The sequence below is a fragment of the Thunnus albacares genome, chromosome 7, assembly GCF_914725855.1.
Source record: "Thunnus albacares chromosome 7, fThuAlb1.1, whole genome shotgun sequence".
In the NCBI taxonomy this organism is placed as follows: Eukaryota; Metazoa; Chordata; class Actinopteri; order Scombriformes; family Scombridae; genus Thunnus; species Thunnus albacares.
In genome coordinates, this window is record NC_058112.1 from 31,701,739 (window position 1) to 31,729,370 (window position 27,632).

The 27,632-nt window shown below is 39.5% G+C and overlaps 1 protein-coding gene and 1 long non-coding RNA gene across 3 annotated transcripts in view; one reads left to right on the forward strand and one right to left on the reverse strand.

Moving 5' to 3' along the window:
- The window catches only part of LOC122985344 (carbohydrate sulfotransferase 8-like), a 92,746-nt gene that overhangs the window by 20,532 nt on the left and 44,582 nt on the right, over window positions 1-27,632 (forward strand). Inside the window, exons 1-2 of one of the 2 annotated variants that reach the window (XM_044355924.1) lie at window positions 4,666-4,728; window positions 8,647-8,858. In XM_044355924.1, the coding sequence (XP_044211859.1) occupies window positions 8,672-8,858 (187 nt within the window). In that variant the 5' untranslated portion in view covers window positions 4,666-4,728; window positions 8,647-8,671. Of the gene's footprint in view, window positions 1-4,665; window positions 4,729-8,646; window positions 8,859-27,632 lie in introns of those variants that run through there. The other variant, XM_044355923.1, reaches the window with a different exon arrangement.
- LOC122985403 lies at window positions 6,123-27,109 on the reverse strand. Its single transcript, XR_006404108.1, has 3 exons — window positions 26,363-27,109; window positions 17,439-17,444; window positions 6,123-6,134 (listed from the first exon to the last, which is right to left on the reverse strand). It is a non-coding gene; the product is annotated as an uncharacterized LOC122985403 (long non-coding RNA).

The following is a 27,632-nucleotide window of genomic DNA, read 5'->3' on the forward strand; positions in this document are numbered from 1 at the left end:
CAGTTAGCCGTGATAAATGGTCATGTGTCTCTGTGATATGACATGAAAAAAAAAAAAAAAACACATTTTGTCAAACAGGCTCAAGATCAGAAACAGCATTAATTCAGACTCCTGATGGAGCACAGAAAACAGACAAAATGTGGATTTGTGTCCCACTTTATTATCATGCGCATAGTTTTCAATAGCAACAAAAGAGAATCCTTATGAAACCAATACAACTGTGATAAAAGACGTTCTCTATTTCACTGCACTGAGAGCAGAATCCATGTCAGTCATCCCAGAGCAGCGCCGAAGCTCCTCTAAAGTTTTTATCTGAGTGTGAAGTCGAGGCTGAGAGGAGCCGCTCATCCCCGCAACAAAAGAGCTCCTGAGACTCGCTTCATTCCATCACACAGTAACTGAAAGCTGGTAATTAGGTTTCATGAAATATTTTGGTCGAACAGAGAGACGAGCTCGTCTTTTTAAATGAACAAAGTCATTATAAACTGACTTTTAGTTTCAACTGGAGACTGATGATACTGTTGCTGCTTTAAAGCTGCTTGTGTCAGACACGCGTAGGAATTAGTTATTGTTTATTGTGGGTTCAGTTAATATAATGTGAGTGTTTAATCCTTTCATTTATTCAAGTAATTTTTCATTTAATGGTTCCAGGTTTTCAAGTGTAAGAATTTGCTGCTTTTCATGGTCTTGAAATTTTTAAATAAATATAATATTTTTGGGTTTTTCATTGTTGGTTGGAAAAAACAACATTTCAAAATGATATTTCAACACTGCAACGGGCTTTAGGAAATAGTTACAGGCAGTTTTCAGTGTTTTTTGACGTTTTATAGACCAGATGATTAATCAGAACAATTATCAGCAGAATAATCGATGATGAAAATAATCATTAATATATTAACAGACAGTGCAGAGGACCAGTTTGGTTTTAATAGTCAGAAGATGAACTGTAGATTTGCTGTAGTACCTAATGTCTCTTACTGTTAAATGAGGTGGAGTTAACAGGTGTGTCGGCTGACCGCATGAACTGTAAAACGAACGCACCTCCCTGCCGTCCGAGGAAGAGAAAAAAAGTTGTGGCGTGCGTCGCTTTGCTCACCGTGACCGTCGTGTCGATGATGAACACTGCACCATAAAAGGAGCTGTTGTCTGGCGGCTGTCCAGTCCCCCTGAAATTCAGTATGAAACATAAATGGCCGTTAAGATAAACGATCATGACGAAGGTCACCCCTCAGCGGAGAAAAGTGCGGGAAAGCCATCATCGTCCGAGACGCTGAGCAGCTGAAACAGACAGCCGGTTATTTTCTTCCCTCCACCAGAGTTGATGTAATTTTTTTAAGTGCTGCAGTGTGTGATGGTCAGCGGGTGTTGTTTGTTACTGCTGGAGAATCGCTGCTCTGCTCCTTTAATGTTAGTCTCATGTACTTCATGTTCATCTCGCAAGGGTAATTATTTAGTCATTAAATTTAAAAAATGCGCCTAAATGCCGCCTTTTTAGAAGCTGAATTACAAGATAACTCCAGCGTGGAAAGGTCAACTTTATTAACATTTTGAAAATTTTTGATACTTGTGAATTGATTGCAGAGGATAAGGATTGCAATTTTGTGAATCAGTCTTTTTCACCTTTCCCTAATTACCTACTTCCAAATACTGAGAGTTAACTGAAGGACTTACAGCATTAGTGTGACTCTCTAGGCAGTTCAAGCCCACAGGAAGTGCGCGCCATGCTGTGAAGCCAATTTGACATAGTGGCACAAAAAGCATTTTTCCTGCACACAATCATTTGAGCAGCTGTTAAACCTCTGCGAAATGACTCGTTTCACCATCAGAATTCGATCCATTTGGTCCGATCACATTCGGAAAGTCTCAAGAGTCGCACGATTAAATCATTTTATCTCCATTTCAGTTGGCGAAAGGCTAAACCGGACGTTAGCCGGCAGCGTCCAGGTGATTTCTTTACAGCAGGAAGTGGCTGAAAAGTATTCGTTTTTTGGCTTCCACTGAGCAACTTTCATAGGAATAAACGCGGCCCAGTCTCCATCACTGTATCCAGCTCTCTTCATACATCCATGAGGCTGACACACACACACAAAGGGAGTGGGTGAAGTGGAGGGCTGTGCTGGATGCTGAATCCACGGACCAGTCGGAGGTGTAGGTGAAGCTGAGAGTGGATCCGATGCCCAGAACAGTCAGGAAAGAGAGCCGATGTTAGGAGGTAGCAGAGAGCAGACGGGTAGGGAACAAATGAGGTCATGCAGAAAAGCATGATGTAAGCTATTTCTGAATATATGCTTCCACTAGCATCAAAAAGTGTAAACGTTAGCATGTTGATAAGCCTGCGGTTAGCATTATAACATGGATTTCATGAAATATCCATCAGGTATTTGTTGATAATGATGTTAAACTGACAGACGCTGCTAAAAAAAATAGTGCAACACGTGCTGTTTTAGAAGAGCAGCTAAAGGCAGAACAGGAGCATGCTCAGAAAGGGTCGGCTCTGTCCTGCTGTCATCGTACATCATAAGTGTGTACTGAAGTAATCAATGAGTTTATGAATCACTCAGCTGAATGAACATTGATCAGAGACGTGAGAATGAATCGTCCTCTGCCTGCCAGGACCAACAGGGGGAACAAATCAGTGCCAGAAAGAAAAGAGATCCTGGATTCCAGTCAACAGGATGAAGCTGAATAACAGGTGGAGATCAGCTGACTGACTCCAGTTATGGTCAGCTGACGTAGTGACTGCTGAGCGAGCGTGTGTGTGTGTGCATGTATGTGTGTCAGTGTTGTTGTTGGAAAGATTGTGTCTGTTTTTAGCCACTAACACATTAGCACAACAAGACACCTGCCATAAAAACCTCAACCTGGCTCCAATGAAATTTGAAGCTAAAGCTGCAACTAATGATTAAAGATTTTCATTATTGATTTTTCTGTTGCTGAATCATTTAGTCTAAATGTCACAGATCTAAAACATGAATCTTAAGCATCGATTGGTCGATGGACAGAAAATGAATCTGCTATTTTAAGTAATTATTATGTAAAAATGTCAAAACATTAGTTGGTTTCAGCTTCTTAAATGTGATAATATTATGCTGCATCCTTCATCAAAAATGATAGTAAACTGAATATTTTTGGGTTTTGGACTGTTAATTGGACAAAACGAGGCATTTGAAGACGTCACCTTTCACCTTTTTTGGGAAATTACAACTGGCATTTTTTAAGAAAATGTATTATATGAGGATAAACCTCTTGAGATGTTGTTTTCAAGGGGGTCCTTGAAACACTCACAAAACAAGTTCAAGGGTATTATATGTCCCAAGTGGGCAATTTATGCTGCAGCAGCATAAAAACACACAGTAAAATGTTAAAAAAAAATACAATACGGCACAAAAACACACAACAGTACAGAGATAAATATCAACCATAAGCCCACAATTCCATGCAAATCATAATGTAAAGCCCCTCAATATTAATAATTGTCTTTGTATCATTATGATCATCATCATCACCGAGGTAGTGGTCTAATCATCAACATCAGCATCTCCTGTCAGCAGCATTTAAGGCTCAAATGGAGACAAGGATGAAGGAACTCTTGACCTGTTTATGTGGCTGTAGAGGAACTTAAACGAAGGTCAGATGGAAACATTAAGAGGACGGACGCTCTCTGAGTGAACGGTCATAGTTTTATTAAGCACCTGCTTGTTGAATATGTGAATCAAACTACCAAACTGTGCTCCCACCATCTTAATTGCCACTTTCACAATCTTATCAAGAGCATTTTTCCCTTTGGTACCGAGGTTGCCATAACAGCAAATAATAGAAAATTAGATAGTAGACTCAATAAAAGCTTTAAAGAACAGTAGAGGCTTATCAAACTAATGGAAGACAAAGCTTAAAACACAATAATACATAAAACACAACATCACAACAGAAGAAGAAAAAAAACCTGACAAAAACAGAGCAGAGTTACAGCCAGTGTGTCCCCTACCATTACCTCGGAGGGACGGCCCGCCAAATAAAAACAAATGTAACGTATACCAGCAGAAGCGGGAGCGTGGTAGGCTCGCACGTGTTTATATGTGTGTGTTGCGTAGACGTATATACAGCTGTTAGCTGTAACTCTACAGCAGTTTCTGTTGTAGCTTCTAGGAGCGCTCGTTTTGTTTTCACCGTTTGAACATTGAGACGTATGAGGCTGTTACTGTTAACACGGACCAACAAACCGCCGCCCACTCGTGCTACGCCGGTTTCAAAACAAACTAACCCTCCGTGCTGAAGCTAGCAGGCGGACCGGAGCCGCCGCCGCTGCCATCAGAGGATCATATATGATATTTACTGACATGTGTGGTATCAAATCATAATGTCAGACAAAAGATCACAAAGTAAGCAGCTCTACAGTGAAAAGCTTAAAGTTTTTAAAATTGGCTGACTTGACCGCTGCTTTCATTCCCACTGTGTGTCCTTTGTCCACAATTACTGTTATTAAAAAGTCAAAGTTGTGCTTCCTGCTTCACTCAGACTTTTAAAAGGAAAAGATTTTTATATTTTCAGAGCGAGCGAGTGAAGGAATCAGGAGAGAGGAAACAAGCGATGAAGAATCACAGGATGTAACGGTGTTGAAAGAAAAACAAGGAGAAAGTAAAGAAGTGATTCAAAACGTTTAAGGAGGAAAGAGAAACAAACAGAAGCAGCCCAGACGCCAAGTTGATGGAGAGACATGATTCAAACAAGGTCTGACTTCCACCTGTATGTAGATGAATTACTGCTCTGTAAATATCTTTAAAAGCACAATCTGTTATCCAAATGTAAACTAAAGGACATCCTAACAAAATAAAAGTCAAAGCACAAGATTAAAACCTACAATAACAGATCTTTGAATACCTGCAATAACATTACACAACAACTCTATTAACACGATGTTTCCTTCAGCTGTTAAAAGGTCGTTGACCTCAGTAACTGCAGTAAAACTGACAGAAAGTTTCAGTTATTAGGAAACAAAATGCTGATTCATCATTCATCTGACTGTTTCTTCTGTTGGCTTTAAGTTTGAGTAAATTAATTCCTCCATAAGTCAGTTTTGTTATTTTGTTATATTACAAACATAAAGACCATAAAGAGACTGATCAGTCCATGTATCATCTATCAGGACTACGTTTATTTATGTGTTGTAACTTATTAATGTTTCCTTTAAGCTCAGTGTAGAGAAATACACCGATACAGACAACTTACTTATTCTCTTACTTTTATTCTCTTGTTTTATCTGTCTTATTCCCTTTTTAGCTTCTTTTTACTTCCAAATTTAACACTTTTTAATTGTTTTTATATGTCTTTTTCCTTGTGTTGCTTTTATATTCTGTTTTAATGCCCTTTACGCTCTTTGTAAAGCACTTTGAATTACCTTGTTCTTCAAATAAACTTGCCTTACTTGCCACGCGTCTATGGAAACACTGACAGCTTTAGGCTACATACAAGAAAAATGATCTATAAAGTAACAGTCAGTGGTAGTGTTGTGTTTCAGCGCAGAGCAGCCAATACTAAGTACAAAGCTGTCATTAATTCTCATGTGGAAGTGCAGGGAGCTTTTTTTTAATATTTTTAGAGAACTGGAGACGCATCCGTCATGCCAAAATGAAAAATAATAAACTGTCCAACCGCTGCTTCATGGGTGGAACCAAACCCCAAAAGGAAATACAGATTAAATCTTCCATACTACATCAACAAACGGGGGAGATTTCATTGATGTTTTTAGACTAAGACACTGTGTGTATATATATATATGGACAGTGCGTCTCTTTGTGTTCACAGCTGCCGTTTAGAAATATGAAGTAAAGCAGCACTATCTGTTACTTGGCTTTTTTTTTTTAAATAATCCAGAATAATATGATCTGATAGAGTCACTGTTTCTGTGCCTTTTTAGTGCTTGATGGAGCCTTAATTAAAATAATTAATCAATCTGCGGTCGTCTTGACACTTTGTCTGGCAAACAAATGATCTCAGAGCGGCGAGGTTCAGCTCTGAGGGCTTAATAGAGTGAATCATAAACAAAGATCACTTCCTGTTTTCCTCTGGTGTGACTTCAGTCAGAATTTTTCTTTTCCAAACTGAAAAGAGAAAAAAGCTGCGTTTTATTTTAGTCACTTTGTGAAATCTTATATTCCCTGTGATCCAGAAGTTATTTACGTCTTTGATTTTATTAAACGACACATTTGTTAGTGTTTATTTCCCAAACTGGTTTTAGACTCGTGTTTTCTCTCCTTCGCTTTCTAATGAGAGCCGCGCGACCAGCTGAGATCAAAACGCCGCCGAACGAACCAGGAGAGCATCATGAAGCCTCGGAAATTAATATCAGCACAGCCTGCAGTGTGAACGCGTGTGTGTGTGTGTGTGATTAGAAAGAGAGGTGTGTATGTGTGTGTGTGCCTGCAATGCTTATTTCCATAGCTGTAGTCACACCTGCTGAGAGAAGCTGTTTGACTGCACTCCTGAGAAACAGATGTTCCTTCCTGCACGGCCTCATGGGAGCAGGAAGCCTGTAGTCAGCAGAGTAAAAAAAAAAAAAAAACAAAACACACAGATACAACAGCGTGTTAAACACTGTCCTCCTCCTCGCAGAGCGGTTTGTTGTATCATCTTCCTTTACACAGCGTGAACCTCTCCCTCGGCTCGATGTATCGCCGCCCGTCATAAATCACGGCGATGTCGAGCCTGCGGTTTGACTCGCCGTCTCTGCTCTCCCGTCCTCCATTAGTCTCGTAGAGCGTGATCCAGCAGGACGTCGGTGAACTGCTGCCAGACACCATGAGAAGAAACTTTAATGATCCCTGTGGAGAAACGGGGTCAGAGCAGCAGGATGTACACAGGATTTACTGTATATGTGATACAGCACAAGAAATGTCACTTAAACTGGCTGTAATCTATATTTCTATAATAGAGTTGTGACACAGGAGCCACCGCCTGTCTGTCTGTCTGTCTTTACTTCCATTTAAACATTTTCTTTAAACAATCTCCTGAATGTCACTGAACACAGAAACTCTGACAGATAATGTAACGATCCTATAAGTAGGTTTCTTATTATGACCACCAGTTTCCATTACTTCAACTTTTGTTTCTCAGAAATCACATTTTGTCCGTGATTTGGGTAAACGGCTAACAACACCCGTGCCAGTCTGAGCAGTGATGAATTCAAAAACGCTTCGTTGTCGAAGTTGTAAACAAAACGTGACGCCAGAGTCGCTGAATTCACTCAAAAGTGACACAGAAATGAAAACAGAATCGATTCACCCTGCAGATTGTAAAATACTGTAATATTTAGCTGCTGCCAGCTGTTAGCAGCACATCTGACTTGATTTTAAGCTCAGTGATTGGATTTTTTTTTTGCTGAAATGCACCTTGGGAGCTGTCGTTAACTTTTGCACCAAATTTTTTATGTCCACAGTCCACTGATGATTTATTTGGGAGAGTTTCCTGCCAATCCAAGCTGTAAAAGTGCTCAAACTGTGAGTCACTTAAGGTTGTTTATGGGAAACATTAATGAGATTTTTACTTCCAGAACCAGGAGCACCTGAAACAGCTCCTCTCACTTCACAACTCATCAACTGTAAAATAAAAAGACAAAACCGGAAATGGAACAAGCAAACAAAGAAGCTGTCCGCATGAGGTCAACACCACTGTCTGATCTGTCAGTGTGCGATGTGTTGGTCGTGGTTCGTAGTGATGAACCTACAGAGGATTATCAGCAGCTCCTCTCGGCTTTACGGAGCTTTATAGTGAGTTTCAGCTCATTGTTTATCTGTCCGGCTGCAACTTTACTGTTTTGCTTCACTCTCAGTGCTCTCATAGTGTCGTTTCAGCCTCAGCAGGCAGCTGTTTTCTGAGAAAAAGCTCTAAAAAGCCACTGTACACTACCTGCTCAGCACCAAACGGCAAACAGACACAGTTAGCTGTAGACTAGCTGGTGAACATAGTGGAGCATTTAGTAGCTAAAGAGCCAGATATTTCCCTCAGGAGTTGGTAGAGAGTAAAAACAGAAGCTAAAAGAGAGTGAATATTGGACTTACATTCACCAGGTGGACAGAAACACGACTCCACATGCTCCCGGCACAAAATTAGCTAAAAAAAAGATATTTTTTTTCATAATTTCCTGACTTTTAAGTATCTTTTTATTTATTTTTAATCAAGTATTTCATATGGTAAAACATTTCAAACTTGACATGCACAACAGCATTTCCATAAATCTCTTTTTTACTATTTAGATTTTTATCAGAATAAAAGATCAAAATGAATCCTGACTCACTGAACACTACTGAAGAGAAAAGTTGATCAAAAGCTGAAACAGTTTATTGATTAGTCATATGACATAAAATGAATCGGCAACTATTTTAATAATTGATTAAACATTAGAAATTTTTTCAAGCAAATTTGATAAAAATTCTCTGGTTCCAGCTTCTTAATTTTGAGGATTTTCAATGTTCTATCATCACTTAAGGCATTTTTGACAATTTTCTGACATTTTATAAACCAACTGAGAGGCTAATTATGGCAAGAAATCATAAAAAGTCAGTATAGAAATGCTTATCTGTGTGAGACAATCGATATATTGTTTATAGATGAGTCCTGAGGTCTAACTCTCTCTCTCTCTGTGTCTCTCAGGCTGTGCGGTCAGGGCTGATCTGGGATGAACCAGGTGGACTTTAGGCAGCTGGAGGCTGCGTGTGTCCGGAGGAGGCTCCTGTCCGCGGTCATGAAGCTGCCCTGCTCCCTCTACTGCTCGCTGTGGTTCCTCCTGCTGCTGGGAGCTGGATCGCTGCTGCTGCTCGTCCGCCTGCAGGACCTCACGGAGATGGTCCAGCAGCAGACGCCAGGTCAGTGCAGCGTGTACCCGTCCGCTGACGTAACGGTGTCGCAGTTTGACTTTTAGTTTGTTCTTAGGGGTTCTAGTCAGGTCTTTCTTATTGCGTTTAAACAGAAATATGTCTTTCTTGTTCCTTCAGTTGGATGTTTGAGCTTCGCTGTACATAATAGGGATGTCACCAATCAAGTAATTCGTTTTAATTAATTTGCACACAAGTCATACACTGTAATGTGTTGGAGATACAATTTACTGTGACTGTTATAAGCATATATATATGGCCAGTCGTTATTATATTTTTCCTGTGTGGTGTTGTGTCTTCAGATTGCACTGTGTCAGACAAGGTTGCAGAGTCGATGTAGCTCTGTTCGTTGTGTGGTAAGCTAGCTGCTGAGTCCTCGGATTTGTTGTTTGTCGGCAGCTACTTTATACAAAGTTGTCAAACAGCCTCATCTTTGCTGGTAAATTTTGCCGTCTACAGCGCGGAAGCCAAACTACTTCCGCACTCCGCCTCTCAGATGCTTCGGTGTGTCGTGATTTTCCGATCAGCGCGGCTTTGCTCGCTAGTTTTTATTTATTAGCTTAGTTTACTGACAGGTCGAAGAGCGTGCGGCAGGTCAAGCTGGATCACGAGGCAGCGAGGTTACACTTATTATACTGCATGTTTTTGAATTCAAGCAGGTCATTACAGTTTGAATATTTAATATTTCTCTACATTCGAACAAAAGTGAATAAAAAGTGACAGCCAGAGTACAGAATCATGTATGTGTAGACTTTGTTTTCACATTCATCTGCTGAAATATTCAACTTACACAAGTGTGATGTGGAAATGTGAAGCCTCCAGAGCACAAACACTGAGAATTGGACTTTACAGAGAAGTGCCCAGCAGGAAAACTTCTGCAACTAAATGCATTTGCATATTTATAGGCTCTGGAATTTTTAATTAGGGAGAAGCAATAGATGCCAAACTTAAGGAACGTTAACGTTGTTTGTGTCAGACACACATTATTATTCTAAGCAGAGTGTTTTTACACGTCTTAATACATGTCTGGAGGGGATCTTTAATATTTTTTATTTCTTTTAAATAGGTTTTAGTCAACCGTCACAGAGGATGCAGGCTTATTAAGAAACAACACTTAACAATATACACTCGACACACCGGATTAACCTTAATGGCAAAAAAACCCCAAACAGCAAAACAAACTCTTAAGGCAATAATAATAATAATAATGCATGTGTGCAAAATGTGTTTATAATCCCCCCCTAAATCCCACAGCCTCTGAAGAACACTCCAAAAAACTCAGAAAATAGTCAAATTAAAAGTTCGTTCCAGGTTTTCCCATTTAAATAACGGCCTAATGGTTAAGGTGACGGACCGGAGCACCTTTTGTTTCCTTGCATTCCCCGTCTCCCTCTACACCGACTGTCAAATAAAACCCCAATAAAAAGTTTTTACTTCCAAAAGTCAGCCAGTGAATCCAGTCTGGTTTTATTTATCTGCTGGTAGCTTGAGAGCTGCTGACTTCCTGTAAACAAAGCGGGGAGTGAAGACTGATAGGTGGGAGATGGGGGGGGGAGTTGAACCTCTTGATGTGAGCGACGGTTGCTGAACGGTACGAGGGATTAAACAGCCTCACTTTTCTTCACTATCGCCGCTAATGTCTTCTCCTCTGCACTCAACTCTCTAAACTGAACGTCAGCCAAGATAAAAGGAAAATGGTTTTGAATGCTGGCGCGTACCGAGGAACAAATCAGTGATGGACGACCCTGCGTTTACTAAATAAATAATGTGACCCTGAAAGGCACAAGTGATGGTGACGGTGGAGCGAATTTATCAGGGTCAGCGGTAAAAGAGAGAGAGAGAGAGAGAGAGAGAGAGACGCCTCACAGACTTTATAATCAGGATGTTAAATGTGACTGGTGATGGTCTGCTCTGTCTGCTCTGCATGTGACCGCTCGTCATTTAGAAACAGGAAGATCAGATTTCATTGATAAGCTGATGTGATGAACTGTCTCCCTTCGAGTTGTTTGTCTGTGTTTTGTCTGTTTTAATGATATAATCTAAATAGGATCTGCTTTTGTGTCGAAGGATGACTCGTCTGCGAGTCTGGGGTTGTGTCGAGGACTTGTTTCTGCGCTACAGTAGTCCATGAATAATGCAGTTATTGTTCGCAGTCTGAATAGAAGAGATTCTTTTCTTCAACGAGAAATGAAAAGCAGTGAAAGTGTTTTAAGCGGCGGGCTGAAACAGTCGCAGTGTGGCAGGACCGTCGCTGTTTTTCGAGGTTGTTTAATCTTGAGTCGATGCTGCGATTCAGACTCGCAGACACACAGCAGCTTCGTCAGCAGTCGTGCTGCTGCTGAATTTTAAAGAGTCATTAAGGACTCTTTTTAAAGTTCTGTCTTCAGCCCCCCGTTCAGACTGAGGTGATGTGATGTCAGTATTACCTTTGCTGGTCAGTGACTAGTTTCATTATTTTCATTCGATTATTTTCTCAATTAATTAATTAGTTGTTGGTCCAGACAGTCAGCCAATCAGAGCAGAGGGGCCTTAAAGAGACAGGAGCTAAAACCATAGACTGTATAAAAATATGGACATAGTTACCGTGACGTCACCCGTTGGTTTCTGAAGAGCGGTTTTGAAGCTCAAAGCGTCGCCATCTTGGCAGCGCGTGACACTGCCTAACTCCCAGCCAATCAAAAATGGGCAAAGAGACGGGCTGAATGGCTGAAACAAGCCACCTAGCGGCTGGCGGACCTTTTTTGTACCAGGCTGTAAACATGTTTATTTCTGCTGTAAAGTTGGCCATTTTAACATGGAGGTTTATGGGGATTGACTCGCTTTTTGGAGCCGGCCGTTCAAGGAACTGAAGGAACTGCGGTTTTTGGCACTTCTGCATGGGCTTCATTTTTCAGCCCCAGAGGTTACCGCTTGGCTAAAACGACCTGTTTCAAACAGAGGCTGAACTGAGGGGCTGAATAAAGGGCCAGTAGAAGATAAATAAGGAGTTTTTAACTTTAAATCATGCAAAGATATTCCAGTAGAGCCCCAGAATATAAATATAGACTTGTCCCATTTAATGTTTTGGGGTTTTAACCTTACATAGGAGATCTATAGTTGGCGCAGCGTCATTGTCTGTTACAGGAGCAGCTCCTGTAGTTCATCTGAGGCTGAAACGCAGTCCAGAACCACAACTTTAATTATGAGAGAGGAGGGTAAATATTTGATTCTCCACCCCCCTCTGTGATATTAATCCTGTCTGAATGGGCCTTTAGATGTTCTTAGTGCTGTAATTTGGACTAGAGGCTGATCGTACTGATTTACTTTTTGTTTTAGTTGTTTAAAACCAAAGATACAATTACTATATACAGCATGTAATACACATATTTCATCAATAATATACAATACAGACATTTCCAAGAACTGAAAAAGAAAACCTGGTGAAAAAATTAAGATTTAGAACGTGGATGAGTTAGTAAATTAGATTTCACAGATCAATATCAACAAATAAAGTGCTGAGAGGTTGTTTTACACGGTGTTCTTCTGTGTTTCCATCAGAGCATAACGAGTCACGTCTTCATCGGCTGTTGGCTCGGTTTCCTTCTCTTCACGAGTCAAACAAATGCAGATTTTGTGCTGTTGGGAGGAAACTGGAGTGGAGGATGTAATTGTTGGAGTGTGAGCGTTCAATAATAACAGCTGCCATTGTGTGTGTGTGTGTGTGTGTGTGTGTGTGTGTGTGTGTGTTCATATGAAAACTGTGTGCTGTCAGCAAATCAAATGATGCAAACAAGAGACTCGGAGAGAAACTGCTCGTCTGTTTATCAGCACTGTGATGATGAGAGCCGGGTAATAAGTTCAGTGTGACACTCACAGTCATTATAAAGACTATTAATAGTTATTTTTATCTTTTGAATAATGTGAGTAGAGCTGCAACAATTACAGAAACTTTACATGCAACTATTTTTATAATCAAATAATCATTTTAGTCATTTTTTTTTAAGTAGAAATGCTAATTTTTTTCTGGTTTCAGCTTCTCAAATGTGAAGATATGAAGCTTTTCTGTGTCATACATGATATTCAGGTTTCTGCCAGCAGCATCCGTACATTGAACTAGGGCTGGGCGATAAAACAATGTCGATACGGGATCGCAATAAAAGTAATGTTGATTACGATGATAAACTTAGGACATTTTTAACTCATTATGGATAGATCTAACAGACACTGCAGAAATAAATGTGACAACAGCCAGTCAGTCTCCAGTTTTTGGCTTGCACGTCAAAGTACGCGCCCATTTTCTACAGCAAAGCGTTGTATAAGCCACCGGTAAAATAAGTGGAACCGAGTGGCACGAAAGCGATATGTCGGAGTCTGTCCCCCTGGGTGAACAGTGAACCCAGGCTAGCGAGGAGGGACAAACCCCCGCCGCATCTGCTGACAAGGCTACGCTAGTGCTAACATCAGCGGGACTACAGCTGGAGTGCCTGTCACGTCTAAAGTAAACCTCGCCGAAAGAAGAAGAAAGAAGCTGTGCTAACTCATGGACATTTCTCTCTAGTAGAGACATCCTGTCTGCAACTGCTAACTGCTTAGCTAACTGCTAAGCTAGGTAGCAGTTGAGAGTAGCAACATAAGGCTAGTTACCCGCTAGCACTAGTGTTGTTTCATAAAGAAAACTAGCTGATCAAGTGACGTGAACTAATATATATATATATATATATATATATATATATATATATATATATATATATATATATATATATGTATATATATATATATTTATATGTATGTAATGTAATGACTGGTTTACAGTTTTGCCCTTTTTACTCAGATTTTTACCTCTAAAACTGAGAGCTGGCCAAAGGAATTTGATGTGATTGTAGTCATAGCTTTTAGTTTTATTTACAACATATATACATTATTTAAAACATATATAATATATAATTTATCAAATTATATATCGTACTCTACACCGAACTAATGTTCAGACAGCTACGTTTGAACTTAATTATCTGAACATTTCAAAGGTTGTGGTGACTGGTGTTGCTCTTTCTGATCATTCCTGTGTTGTTTTCTATCTCCATGAAACACAAATGTTCAAACAGAGATAATCTGAAAAAGGTATATCACTGAAAACACCAGTGAAATATTTATTCAGGCTTTCTCTTCCACACCTGCCCTTTATTGGGTCTCAGTCAGTGAGCTTGTAGATAATTCAATTCTAAAATTACAAATGTTATTGATGCCATTGCTCCCACTAAGGTGAAGATTGTCTCTGGTAAGAAAAGATCCCCATAGAGAGAAAAGCTCCACGCTGGTCAGAATAGAAAAAAAAAGAAGAATGAATGTCTTTTTATATTGCCTTGTGTTGCTTTCACATTCTGTCTTGATGCCTTTTATGTTTTATGTAAAGCACTTGGAGTTGTCTTGTTGTTGAAATGTGCTATACAAATAAACTTGCCTTACATTCATTCTTATTTATCAGTAAATCAGATGAATACCAACAACTGCAGGTCTTCCCGGGAGCTATGTTGGATCAGGTCCGAATTCTACTCCGTCTAATCCGGCCGGGTAGAGTTTTATTGTTTTACTGATGAGAATCTTGGGTCTTTATGTCAATATGTCCAAATGCATGAGTGAATCCAAATGGAGCTGCGCGTACGTCGTATCAGCTCTGATCATGTGGTCACAATCACTGCGGCGGGGAGAGCTGTGTGTTTTGAGGCGAGAGGAGAATATTAACTGTGGAGTGAAGAGAAAGATTGAGGTGTTCTTTGTCGACGTGAGGAACAAGCCTCTATTCTTTGTGTGTTTTTATTTTTTCCCATTTTTAACTGAGGGCTGAAAGAGTTACAGCTAATTTGGCTAAAAGTGACTCATACGAGACTAGTGCTGTGTCTCAAATCGCATACTTCTGTACTTACACGTAACATTTTGAGCGCATAAGTGCATTCACACTGAGAAGTATGGGTAATGTGCACTGTGAGTACCCGGATGGTGCACTCAAAACGGTCAAAAAGTTGAGTGTGCAACTGTGGACACTTCTCACCCTCAATGGTCGCCATCTTGGCTACGTAGCGGAAGGGGAGGGACCACTTTTCAAACTGGAAATGGCGGCCGGGGGCGTTGTAACTACGGTGAACATCGCCACATTATACAAATGTAAGTTATACATGTGTTTTTTAGCACTAAGAGCCACTATACTGCTGTCGGATATAAGCCATCAGTATGTTTTTTGGGTTAATTTATCAGTCTGTAATGATTCGGTAGCGCGAATGATAACACGAATGCTAACGCTAGCTAATGCTAATTTGCGATCGTCATTTCCGGTAAGTGCACAACGACTGTGTTTGATTTGAGACGACACTACCCTGTCAAAATTCGTGCACTATGCCAGTAAATATAAAGTGTACACAGTGTACTACATGAAAGTGTACTAACAGAAGTACGTGATTTGAGACACAGCTTAGACGTCCTTTATTTGTTAACCACACATGATAAACAGTAGATTTATGGTTGATTGAAAGTTCTGTTGTTGTTGTCTTAGAAAAAAAAAATGGCATCAACAGTCTAGTCCTGTTAAATTGCCACCTGTTTGTGTTTGTGATGAACAAACTTGTTGCTCGAATAGACTAAAGTTGTAGAATTAAATCAGTGTTAGAATTCACACATTAAAACTTCAGGAAGCAAAAGATTTTTGCAGGAAGTTCGGATTTGATATACGTCATCATTTATTCACTAAGTCTGTTTATGTTGCACTTTGTCTCATTTTACTTTTATCTTAACGTTAACTTTTACACTTCTGACAAACGTTCAAACTTTTTTGCTCTATTTTTATTATATCTATGTGCAAATTGAAAATGTGAATAAAATCATGTGGAAGTTCGTATGATATTTTGCCTTCCTTTCAAGAATATAAACATGTTTCTCTACAAAACCCTTTTCACTGAACAAAAGAATCAAACGAATGTTAAATGTGTTAAACACAATGAGCCCTAATAGCTGGAAGAAAAAATAAAAACTGCAACTGCTTTGATAGTTGAGTAACTGTTCAAGTCATTTTTTTCAAGCAGAAATGCCAAATATTCACTGGTTTCAAGTTTGTTGTTGTTTTCTATCGTCGTAAACTGAATGTCTTTAAGTTTTGGACTGTTGGTCGAGACACATGAAGAAGTCACGTTGGGCTTTTGGAGGCTGTTTTCACTATTTTCTGATATTTTATAAAGCAAACTATTAATCAGTCGATTGTTAAAATAATCAGCAGACTGATGAAAAGAATCATAAGTTGCAGCCTTGATTTTTCTAATTAAAATGGAGACTGAAACTGAAATCAGGAGCTGTCTGATCAGTGAAGATGATGATGAATCTGATGCTTAAGACACTACACTGAGCTTTGACACTCAGCTCTGATTTCTACACAAACACACTACATAAACAGGAAATGCCGCATTAGGCTACACATGTTTTGTTCTTTGTTTTGATGTGTGCTGTCTGATGTTTATTATTCTATTAATTTATTCAGTTATTTTTGAGCAGCTCTGATGTTTCTCTGTGACAAAACTGAGTTAAAAATAAGAAATCGGCTCCAGACTTTGATCCAGAAACATCTAAATGTGAGAGGAGCGCTCGCTCGGGCCGCAGCTGTCCAGATGGTGGGAGGACGACAGTGATGAGACGGTCCAGAGAGAGATCGATACGTTATCCAGCCAGCGGACTCTCACCACCTCAGACTTCATTAAGTGTCTCTCTTGAATGTGCACAGTCACTGTGGAGCAGAGAGGTGCAGCTGCAGGAGGCCTCTCCGACACATCAGATCTGGATCAGATAATGAAGAGAGCAGCGTTTCATCCCACAGTGATCCACTGAAGCCTCTTCAGACCTGATATGATTTATTGAATATCAATGTGGAACAAATCAGCATTTTATAAAAGTTAACTCAGCCGCAGATATACAGCTTAAACCTGCACACACACAAACACACATTCACCCACAAACAAGACCAACCAAGAAGTTTTTGAGAAAGTTACATAAAAGTACTTAAACTCTGTCTGTTAATTTCACGTGTGAACTAACACCAGTCACTTTATGTAAAAGTCTCCCTCAGTGAGGCCTGAAACATTTCTGTAATATAAAAACAGCCAACTCCATCTCCCAGAAATTACTTTTATACTTCTTCATTTCCATCTCAAATACATTTTGAGGGAAACTTAATGCCAACAATTTGAAGTTCAAAGCTTCATCTCATATCAGATCAGTCTATAAAAAAACTATTTTCTCCTTGTGAGGCGACCGCTGCATTTTTACGATCGGCTAATTTCATTAAAAGGCCCATTGACTGGCAGTTTTAGTTCGTAGGAAGATACTGATTGATTTGTTTTGCTCCTGAGTGTTTACTATTTCAGCAATACTAAACATTATTGGTCAGATCATTCAATCCCTTAAATTTATGAGCGCTGTCTGTGTTTACTGAGCAGAAAGGAAACTGTGGAGTTCAACCACATTACTCCTGTTATTGTTACTGTGGTGGACTTTTAGTTCTTTAAAGTGAGCCCCTGTTATCCATGAATGTTTGTTTTTTGACCCATAAATAACTTTTTACTATGATGAGAGCAGGTAAGATGCAAACTGTTTACTAGGGCTGTAGTCTGCTGGTCGACTGGTCGATTAGTTGGTCGATATGCTCTCTAAATTGGTCTCACTGGTCGAATAATCTCCGTGTTATTTTCATAAGGAGAAAAGTGCTACATCAGTAGCTTTCCAGGATTAATCCATTATTTCCTGCGGCGGGGGGGGGGGGGCAGACTAACAAATTACCTGTGAAAACAACGGGGGTGTATTCAAAACACCCCCGTTGTTTTCACAACTTTGAACTCGCCCAAACTAATGGAGACTGGTGGGTCTAACGGTTCTCAACGTTTATTGACCGTTACTGAACGTTTACTGAATCTGTGTTTCTCCATAATGACACAACGAGAACCCCCGCCACGCCAAAAAAATATTATTTAATATTTGATATCGACATCGTTTGGGAGTCTCTGAGCAGCGCTGTTCCGGTACGTGAGTTAACCTCTGTGTCGTTGCCTGGGAAACCACTGGTCGCGTGGCTACGTTAAGGAGTATGTTTGCGTAGCGAGCGGGAAAGAGCGAGGAGCAGAGAAGTGACGGTGGATACGAGCGGGTCAGAGGAAAAGGTTAGTAGTAAGTTGTCAGTCTGGCAGTAAATATACAGTACAGACTACAGTGTGTCAGTTAATAAATGCTAAAAAGTCACGTCTGTTGTTTCGCTAAGTGTTGGAAAAGTAAAGGAGGTTAGCTCCACAGTTAGCAACAATGGGTTAGCATAACCTGAAGACACAAAACAGAGAAATACAGAACAGAGAAATGTGTGGCTATTTGAAGATTTTGTACGATTTTAGTCGACCAAGATTTTTTTTTGTTGACTACAGCCCTACTGTTTACTGCTGGTAAGTTTCTGTGTCGTAAATCTCATCACAAAATATTCTGTTTATTAAAATATTAATATGAAAATATGAACATTCGGTTGTGGTGCATGTGAACTTTATAAAACTCTCTAATATTGTTAAAAGTATCAGTGGATTCTCTGTCTTCATTAAGACTTTAACAGCAAAATAAGTTTAAAAAAATCCATCAGTGTTGCAGCCTGACAGAGCACAAAGACACAGATTTACTTTTATATCTTAAACCCTCAAATGCGGTTTATATTCTGACCCCTCTCAGTATCCTCTCATATTTAGTCTCTATACTAAACTTCTGAACTTCAAATCTATATTTAATTCATAAACACCTCATCAGTTATTAATAAATGTCTGATTAATCCTTAATGAAACTTTCAGAACAGAGCCGTATGTGAGGGTTAAACTTTTTAATTATCTGATCTCCAGCAGTGTGTCTCTTTCTGTCATCGTCTTAATGAAGCTGTGAAGATGAAGCAGCAGTGTAACATGTTCCACATCTAAAAAAAAACGGATTCACGCATCAAAATCTGTGAAACTGAACACGTATGATTTTCTGATTGTTCTTTGAACAGCGTGCTCATGTTGTCTTTCATACAGATAAGTTGGGCAGGTTTCATGTCCGTTCACGACTCAGAAGACAGTTCAAACATACATGATCGTCAACCTGAAAGGGAGCTTTTTTAAAAAAAAATCCTTTAAAGTTTGATGTCTTTTGATCATCCAGCAGCAGCAGCAGCAGGTCTGCTGTTTTATGTGCCATCGCGCTCAAACACTGAATCGTAGTCGTCCTTCCAGAGACATCAAGTGTCATAAAATAATCATAAAACATCTTCTTCAACCTGCAGCAGCATAATCCATCAGAAAACTCCTGAAACTGGATTATTGAACACGGCAGAGCTCACATGTTTCAGGTTTAATCGTTTGTTATTAATTGATTTTCACATTTCAAGTCCTCCTCAGTACATAAACATGTAATAAACATTATGACAAGGACATTTTAAAGTGTTTATTAATGTATAATATTTGTCAAGGATTATAACTTCTCCTATGAAGACATATTTTATATTATTACAGCTGTGTTTTATTATAGTCATTACTTCTGGGTGTCACAGGAGGAGTTATAGTTGTTGACAAATATTTTAATGTGAATTTAGCTCCTTGAGAGGTAAGAGGGTCCTTAAAAAACACAAAATACAGAATATAACACAACATACATACAAAGTCATTGTTACATAACAAACATACACTACAGATACACAGATACAGGCAGCTCACTCACCGTCTCCCACTTACACCCCCAACCCTCAGCGGTTATATAAGAAACTAGATACAAGAAATGAGAAATGACCCGTAAAATCAGATCAGTCTCATCAGCACACAAAATAAAAGCATGAACAGGTTGTTTTAAGTCCTGAAGCAGCGGAAAGAGTTAATAGATCTAAGAGAAAGAGGACATTTATCTGCAGACAAATACATCACATAGTGTGTTATAAACCATTTGTTAAATGTTTATATACTGATTATTTATGATAAATAGATGGAATTAGTATTTTTTAGTTCAGATCTTTATTGTCCTACAAGAGGAAATTCTTTTTTTTTTTTTTTTGGGTTAAAAACACAAAAACATGAAACACAATGCTGCTGCTGTGCACACAGTTCAGAATAAATATATAATAATGATATATAATAAGCAAAGAAAAAAGCAACAAGAGGAATAAAGAAGATTCAGTTTCATTATAAAGTCAATCTGTATTTTTCTCCTTCAGACTATAAAAAGCTTGTTTTCAGGTATTTGAAGTGGATTCCAGTCTGTTTGGTTTAGTAATGTCTTCCTAACTATTGATTTTTGTTCTTTTTTATAAATATATTAAATAACACATTGATTGAAATATTATGTTCCTCTTGAACTAAAATTAGAGCCGGCGTCCTCTGTCATTGATCTGCAGCTCATCAGCTGTTGCGTCTTCTTCATCTTTTCTTTCAGAAATGATTGAATATCACTAAAACCCGATTGAATAGCAAGCTATTGATTTCAGCGCGCACAGAGTGGAAGAACTGCACTGTCAGATTACAAACAGCTGTGATAATTTACACGGCGTTTCGGATGATTGTTCTACTTTAATTAAATCAGCGGCTCTCAGTTAAAGCCGTGAAACCGGATCCCCCACTTCCCTTCTCTGCTCTGTAATAATCTAATAATGTTTAAGTTGCACTCCAGTTTCTGCCATTCAAGAGCGGGAACACAGATTATTCCCTCGCAGCTCATAATATGAAATGTATGCCACAGTTTCCTTCAGGCAATAATACAGAATAATAATACAGAACATCCTCCTCTACATCACCAAAAAGGGAATAACACTTGAGCACACTTCTGTACTTAAGTGCAGGTTTAAGGTACTTAAAGGGGATATATCCTGCTTTTTGTGATTTTCTGTTTTTATTCTGCTCTGATGTTGGATGTTAAATGTGAAAATGCTGCCTGTGAGACAGAATCCAGGGCTTCAGCCTGCTATGAACTGTGGGTGTATTAAGAACGGGGATTCTGCATTCAAAGCATTTCTATGAAAGCTGCTCAGTAGCGCAAGAAGCCAAAAAAAGTCTTCATGTTTCCGTTTTGGACCAATAGAGCATGCTCAGTAGAGTCCTTCTCCAGCCGAGCCAGCTGACTTCCTGTTGGTACCTCGCTCACTTGAAAGGGGAGCTTGTTTAGACTTTCCAAATGTTATTGAACCGAATGGATCCTTGTGATGGCATCAGATTGCCTGTTCCCACAAACCGCCGTCCGTTCTGTAGCCTTTGTTGTCGCTGATGTCGTCGGCGTCGTCCACTCGCATATTTCAGATAAGAAGTCTGCGGCTTCCTGACGCTGGCCCATCAGAACAGAGTGGGCTCGTTGGGAGGGGGGGTCTTAAAGAGACAGGAAGTAAAAACATCCTGTTTCAGACAGAGGCTGAACTGAGGGGCTGCATAAAGGGCCAGTATAAGATAAATAAGGAGGTATTTTTTACTGTAAATCATGCAAAGATGTTCCAGTAGAGCCACAGAATAGAAATATAGTTTCAGCTTCTCCAATGTGAAGATATGAAGCTTTTCTGTGTCATACTTGATAATAAACTGAATATTTGGGGATTTTTGGACATTTGAAGACGTCATATTGGGTACTAGGAAACTATAACGGGCTTTTTTTTTTTTTTAACTTTTTTTACTTTCTCTGCGCACTTTACAGGTTTTAATAATTTTAGACAAAGTGTATCATCATGACAATTTTGCAGATGAATCAATAATGAAAATAATCGTTAGCTGCAGCCCTACACAGGATAATGATCATAAAGTGACAAAAATAAGACAACATGCACAGACAAAGGAGGCCACAGCATCATGACCTTTGACCTGTCCCTGCAAAAGTGACTTTATATTATGGCTTTATACTCCACTACATTTCATGGAGAAATGTTGAACTGTTTACATTAGAGCTGCAATGATTGTCAATTAATGAAATTTATCTTCAGCTGTTAGAAGTTGTGTCCTTAGAATGATCATATATGTACACAGAAAACAGCCTTTAATCATTCATTAAGTTCTGAAAGCTCCAAATTGATTATTTAGAATATGACTCTTATGAATGTCACTGATACAAACACCAAATGAGCTGAATGTCAGTGTTTTATCTTGTTTGAACTCAGTGAAAAGCAGATTTTTTTTTTAATTACACAGTTAGCACAGTTGTTAGCAATAATTAATGTTATTATTAGCGAGTTAAGTTACTGTGAGGACTTAAAAGACGACAGCGATGAAAGCCAAAAATGTTAATATTTGAGGATATGAGATACATTTAGGCTGCTCGCTGCTGATTTTAACTCTAACAGCCGCTGACTGAGTTTGTGTCTGTTTAACGTTTACAGACACAGCGATAAAGTCAATTTGAGAGCAGAGAAAGACTCTGAGAAGAACATCAGACAGAGAGACGGCAGCAAAAAAAAAAAACAACAAAGTAGAACAAGGAGAGAAAATATCAGCAAATTAATGTAGAAACATTTTTGGATGTTCTTTCTAATCGTCTTTAATTTCCTTGTTGGTAAAACTTTATTATCGGTTCAAATCTGTCAGCGAAAACCAAACGTTATGTCTTCATTTAAAACATGCAGCTAAATCACCCCCAAATGTCCAATTTGCTTAAATTGCTTAAATCAATTCTCCCGTCAGTAGTTCATACATCGATTTTGTTAATTAAAACAAAGTAAGACTAAACTTTTCTTTTCAACAGAATCATCACTTTCTGTGAAGCCTCAGCCGATCTCAGATCATCCAGAGAACCTCATTAAACCTGTCAGGATTTTGATATTATGTATTTAGAGTAAATTAAGGGTGTCTGTTATTTTGACAGATGAAAGAGAACTCTACTGTTTATCTGTTATAATAACCTGAATGTCAAAACTTTGAACCTCAATATATCAAAACCACTCAGACTGCAGATATAACCTGATAATCCAAGGTCACAATCAGTCAATATTCTCCGACGTGACTGTTTTCTATCATTATAAACTGATAATATTTGAGTTTTAGTACAGAACAAGACATTAGAAGACGTCACTTTGGACTCTGGGAGATTATAACAGACATTTTACTTTAACTGTTAATTCAAATGATACTTTAACTACATGAAGCTGATAATACTTGTGTACTTTTACTGAAGTACCAGCTTTAATTTAAACTTGTAATGGTGTTTTGTTACACTGTAGTTTCAGTACTTGTACTGTAGTAAAAGATCAACACAACACAAATAAAAGGCAGAATTCAACAGGAAATAAAAAACTGCTTTAACCGTGTAGTAATCCCACAGAAAGCTTCTGTCAGACTGTTTTATTTCTAGTTTAAATTAAAATAAATTATGTAAAATTGGTCTCAGCCTTATCGTTGTTGCCCCAGAGAAGACGTATGTAAATATGCATTTTGTAAAAAAAAAAAAAAAAAAAACGCAGCAGCTTCCAACAAAAGATAAGTTGAGCTTGAAAACAGTTTTTTTTTTTTTTTTTTTTTTCTTTTAAACGCAGGATGAAGAGACGCAGCGTGACGAGCTCGCTGAGGGAAAGCACATTAAATTATATCAGAGCTGCTCTGTGTGTGCTGCAGATTCAATTTCCTCCCTTAAGTGACCTAATGCAATTTGAAAGTTTGGCTGTGGGTGTGTGACATTTGTGATGTGCGGCCTATTTCAGTCCAAACAAAAACATGTCACAGCAAGCCAGCGCCTGATTTGAACAGTGCACTTTAATTACTGTTCTCAGGGGGAGGTCTAACAGTAGCACAAAGCTGCTTTAACAATCACTCCTCCTGCTTTCCTTCAGAGAGAGAAAGCTTGTTTATGTCGGCATAAATAACATAAATAAAAATGCACATTATTCTCTTTGGTCACAGAGTTTCTACTTAAAGCTCTGCGTTGTTTTACATGAGTATCATTTTCTCTGAGAACCTTATTCCTCTGCACTAAAGAGGATGTTAAAGGCAGAGGATAACTGCAAATATTTGTCTTGCCACATCCAATCAGCACTTCCTGTTTCCCACCGGGAGACTGGATGGACCGCTACAACCTGCCAGGTGATGCTCACGTGTACCGATACCCGAACCTGGCTGTGCAACCGGAGACAGAGGCTTTATTTGTCTTATGTCTTTCTTCAAAGACAAAAGTTATCTTCTTTGGTGAGGAAAAGACTTTCTCACATACAGAATATGTCACAGACGCCCTCCAGCGCCGAACATATTTAAATTCTACCAGCTGATTAGCCGCACGTTTAGCGACGACACACACACGCTGCAGTCGACTACCAGCAGAGTTTAACGGTTATTGTATTTGATCTTTTGCTAAAGTCCCCCTCAGTTAAAAAAAAACAAACATTTTTCTTGTTGTTCTCTTCTCTGAGCAGAATGATGTATGTGCAGAGTTTGTTTTTTCTCATTTGTCTGCTGAGAGGAGGAAAGTTTCTCTGTGTTCGTCTTAAATCTCAGTTTAACACCTGGACGTACCAGCAGGATTTATGACATTGCGACTCATTTGGAACCTCTTCCAGTTGCACAAACACTGAGAACGGACTTTACAGTGAAGGAGGAGACATCTTCTGTCCAGCAGGGAAATAATATATAGTCAGAGATTCTGGATTTTTACATGAAGGAGAAGGAGGAGATGATATAAGATTTTTAACACAAATTATCATTCAAAGTAGAGTATTTTTATATGTCTGTAGGCTGTCTTTAAATAATCATGACTCCAAAATTAAACAAGGAAAAGAAAAGAGAATGAGAAGCCGGTCAAACTAAACAAAAAGGAAGAACCTGGGTGACCCCCCCCCCCCCACATCAGGCTGAACCAGATACAGCTGAACCAAAACTGCACATAACACCCATTAAAAATGTAAGAGATGCAGTTTACGACCACCATGGGGGGGGGGGGGGGCACAAAACACAGTACAAGTAACAAGACTCACCAAAACGCTGATGCTTCAGCTGTTTCTGTCAGTCATGTGACCCACAACTTGTAGGTCGTAGCGGTCCGTCGAGAGTCTCTCTATTTAAATCTTTGTTAATTTACAGTCGTGAAACATTCGCACACTATAATGAAACACATTTCTCTCTACCAGCTGGTCTGAAATTGAATTTGTCCAACAGTTTTAGAGCTGAAGCAACAATGAAGCAGCAGAGCTGTGAGCGTTTTAACAAACTGATGATGATGATGATGATGCGGCCGTGCCTCTCTGGGAAACTTAATTAACAGCTGACAGGACAGGACGGCGTCTGCGGATCAGTTGGAGATCTGTGACCTTGTTGGTTTGTAGCTTGTAGATATAAACTCAGTTTATCTGAAACTGGATGTCGCAGCTTCTTTACTGCAGCTTCTGCTCTCTGGGCCTCGTAATAATTCTGTGAACTCTGACACATTTACAACAGAATCAGTGGTTTAACACACCGCACACATGAACTTGTTGTCCTTTCATCTCTATATGTGACATATTTTCAGTTTAGCTGCTCTGTCTTTTTTTTGTTTGCTTGTTTTGGACACTTCATTTGTGATTGTCATCTTAGAAGAGACAGTGAAGTGGTTATTAGGACCAGTTCACTTCACATGGATCATGTGGATCAAAGAAATCTGCATATTTAGGTGTTGAAACTCCACCATCTAGTCAAGTCAATTTTATTTGCATAGCCCAATATCACAGATTTGCCTCAGGGGGCTTTACAGTGTGTACAGCAACACAACATCTCCTGTCCTTAGACCCTCAATGCAAATGAGGAAAAACCCCTAAAAGTCCCTTTAACACAAAAAAATGGAAGAAGCAGAGAAGGATCCGTCTCCCAGGATGGATAGACGTGCTATAAATGTATCTACAGAATAGAGCACAAATTACAGAATGCTGTATTGAACAGAGTAACAAAATTACAATGGATTTATAACATATATATATGAAGAATGTGATGAAGAGGATGTCAAGCAGCTTTCAGGTGCCACCAGAACAGAATAGGACCTGACCTCCATCACCATGGAGATCTGGGAGGAGGATAGACTACACTTGCACACAGGGGAGACTCACATCACACCTTTCACACACACGGGAGACAAGAAAGGACATCATTCACACACAGGAGAGGAGAGAGAGAGAGAGAGAAGGATAAAGACGTCATTCAGAGAGAGAGAGAGAGAGAGACAGGAGGTGAGGCTGAACTCCTGCAGGATTGGAGGAACCAGATCCAAAAACCTCAGGAAGTGCCGCCGACAGCCCGGGAAGCAGAGCGGTTCCAGGATGGGTGCCGGTGTCCAGCAAGAGACGCCTGAAAGACAAGAGAGGACAGGAAGAGGAAATAGGTTGAGAGAGAGAGAGAAATCAGAGAGGGGAACACAGCTCGGATGCTCGTGTGCTTGTGGAGCAAACAAACAGAAGGTTGAAGAGATGCAATGAAACCAGACACTTACAGAAATAACAACGTGTACAGCTGCAGTGAGCTCATCCCACACTTCCTCATGTTTTTTTGTGGCAATCCTTTGTCTCTCACAGTTCCTTCATTTATAGACTCATGCCTTAATGCTCAATTCCAATTTTTTTTGTCTTTATGGTTCACATTCATGTTTGTCAGTTACAAGTGACAAGTATCTGGCTCTGGCTCCACCGTTGAGGTCCTAAACTTACAAAGACAAACTAATATTTACCTGAAATGTGAGCTTCATGCGTACAAGAATAGCAACAATAACATGAAATCATAAACATGCATGACGTGACAGTGCCAGCACACACACGTCCAGGATTATTTGTTTTGGATGTCGGCAGACTATACGGATAAGGATGATGTCGCTGTTGTTGATCCCCTCCATGTTTATTTTTACCAAGCTGTGAGGTGTCGACACTGAATGATGATGACAGGCGATATGTGCGGAGAAGTGAGACGTTGAAAAAAACAAAAAAAAACCACATGAATTCCAGTCTGACCGTTCTGACAGCGGTCGCAGAGCCAGAGTTCAGATATGAATCAGATCTAGGACCACATATGCAAGTGGCCCAGATGTGATGTGAAAAAGTCACATTTGGTTAGTGAGAATCAGCCATATATATTATACATGCTCTAGGAGGGAAAAAATGGAAATGTAATTTCTTAATGTCCAGATGTTTTCAATCCAGCACAAATCATCTCCATATCTGAATGGATAGAGGTGATTATCAGGGTGTTATGTGTTGACAGCAGCTGGGGAGGCGTGTCGGTGTCTGTGTTTGGTTGACAGCAGCTGGGGAGGCGTGTCGGTGTCTGTGTTTGGTTGACAGCAGCTGGGGGAGGCGTGTCGGTGTCTGTGTTTGGTTGACAGCAGCTGGCAGGCTACTAGTGTTACACCGTACAAATGGAGACAAAGTAAACAAACCGCTGTAGCTACAAGTCATAGACAGACAGCGTGTCGCTAACAGGGATTTTGAAGAGCAACGTGTCATTTGCAGGTATGTTTACATGCTGTTTGATGTGCTGCAGCAGCCAATTAGCTATATAGCTGCTAACTGACATCAGCGGTGCATTTTTCCCCGGTGAATGAAAGCTAAGCTGCAGAAAAGACGTGTGTTTATATTTGTAAGTTAGATACGAAGGAGAGTTTAGCAGGAAAGCTGTTGTTGTTCTTCAGAGTCTGTGTTGTGTAGCAGGATGCAATTAGGCTCAGTGTGACCGTCTGCTCTGCCGATGAGAAAACGGAACGTTATCGCTTTATGCAAGATTTGATTTTCTGTATGGAAATATGGACTCCAGCTATGTAAACAGATGATGGAACAGCGCTGGTTTCTGATTT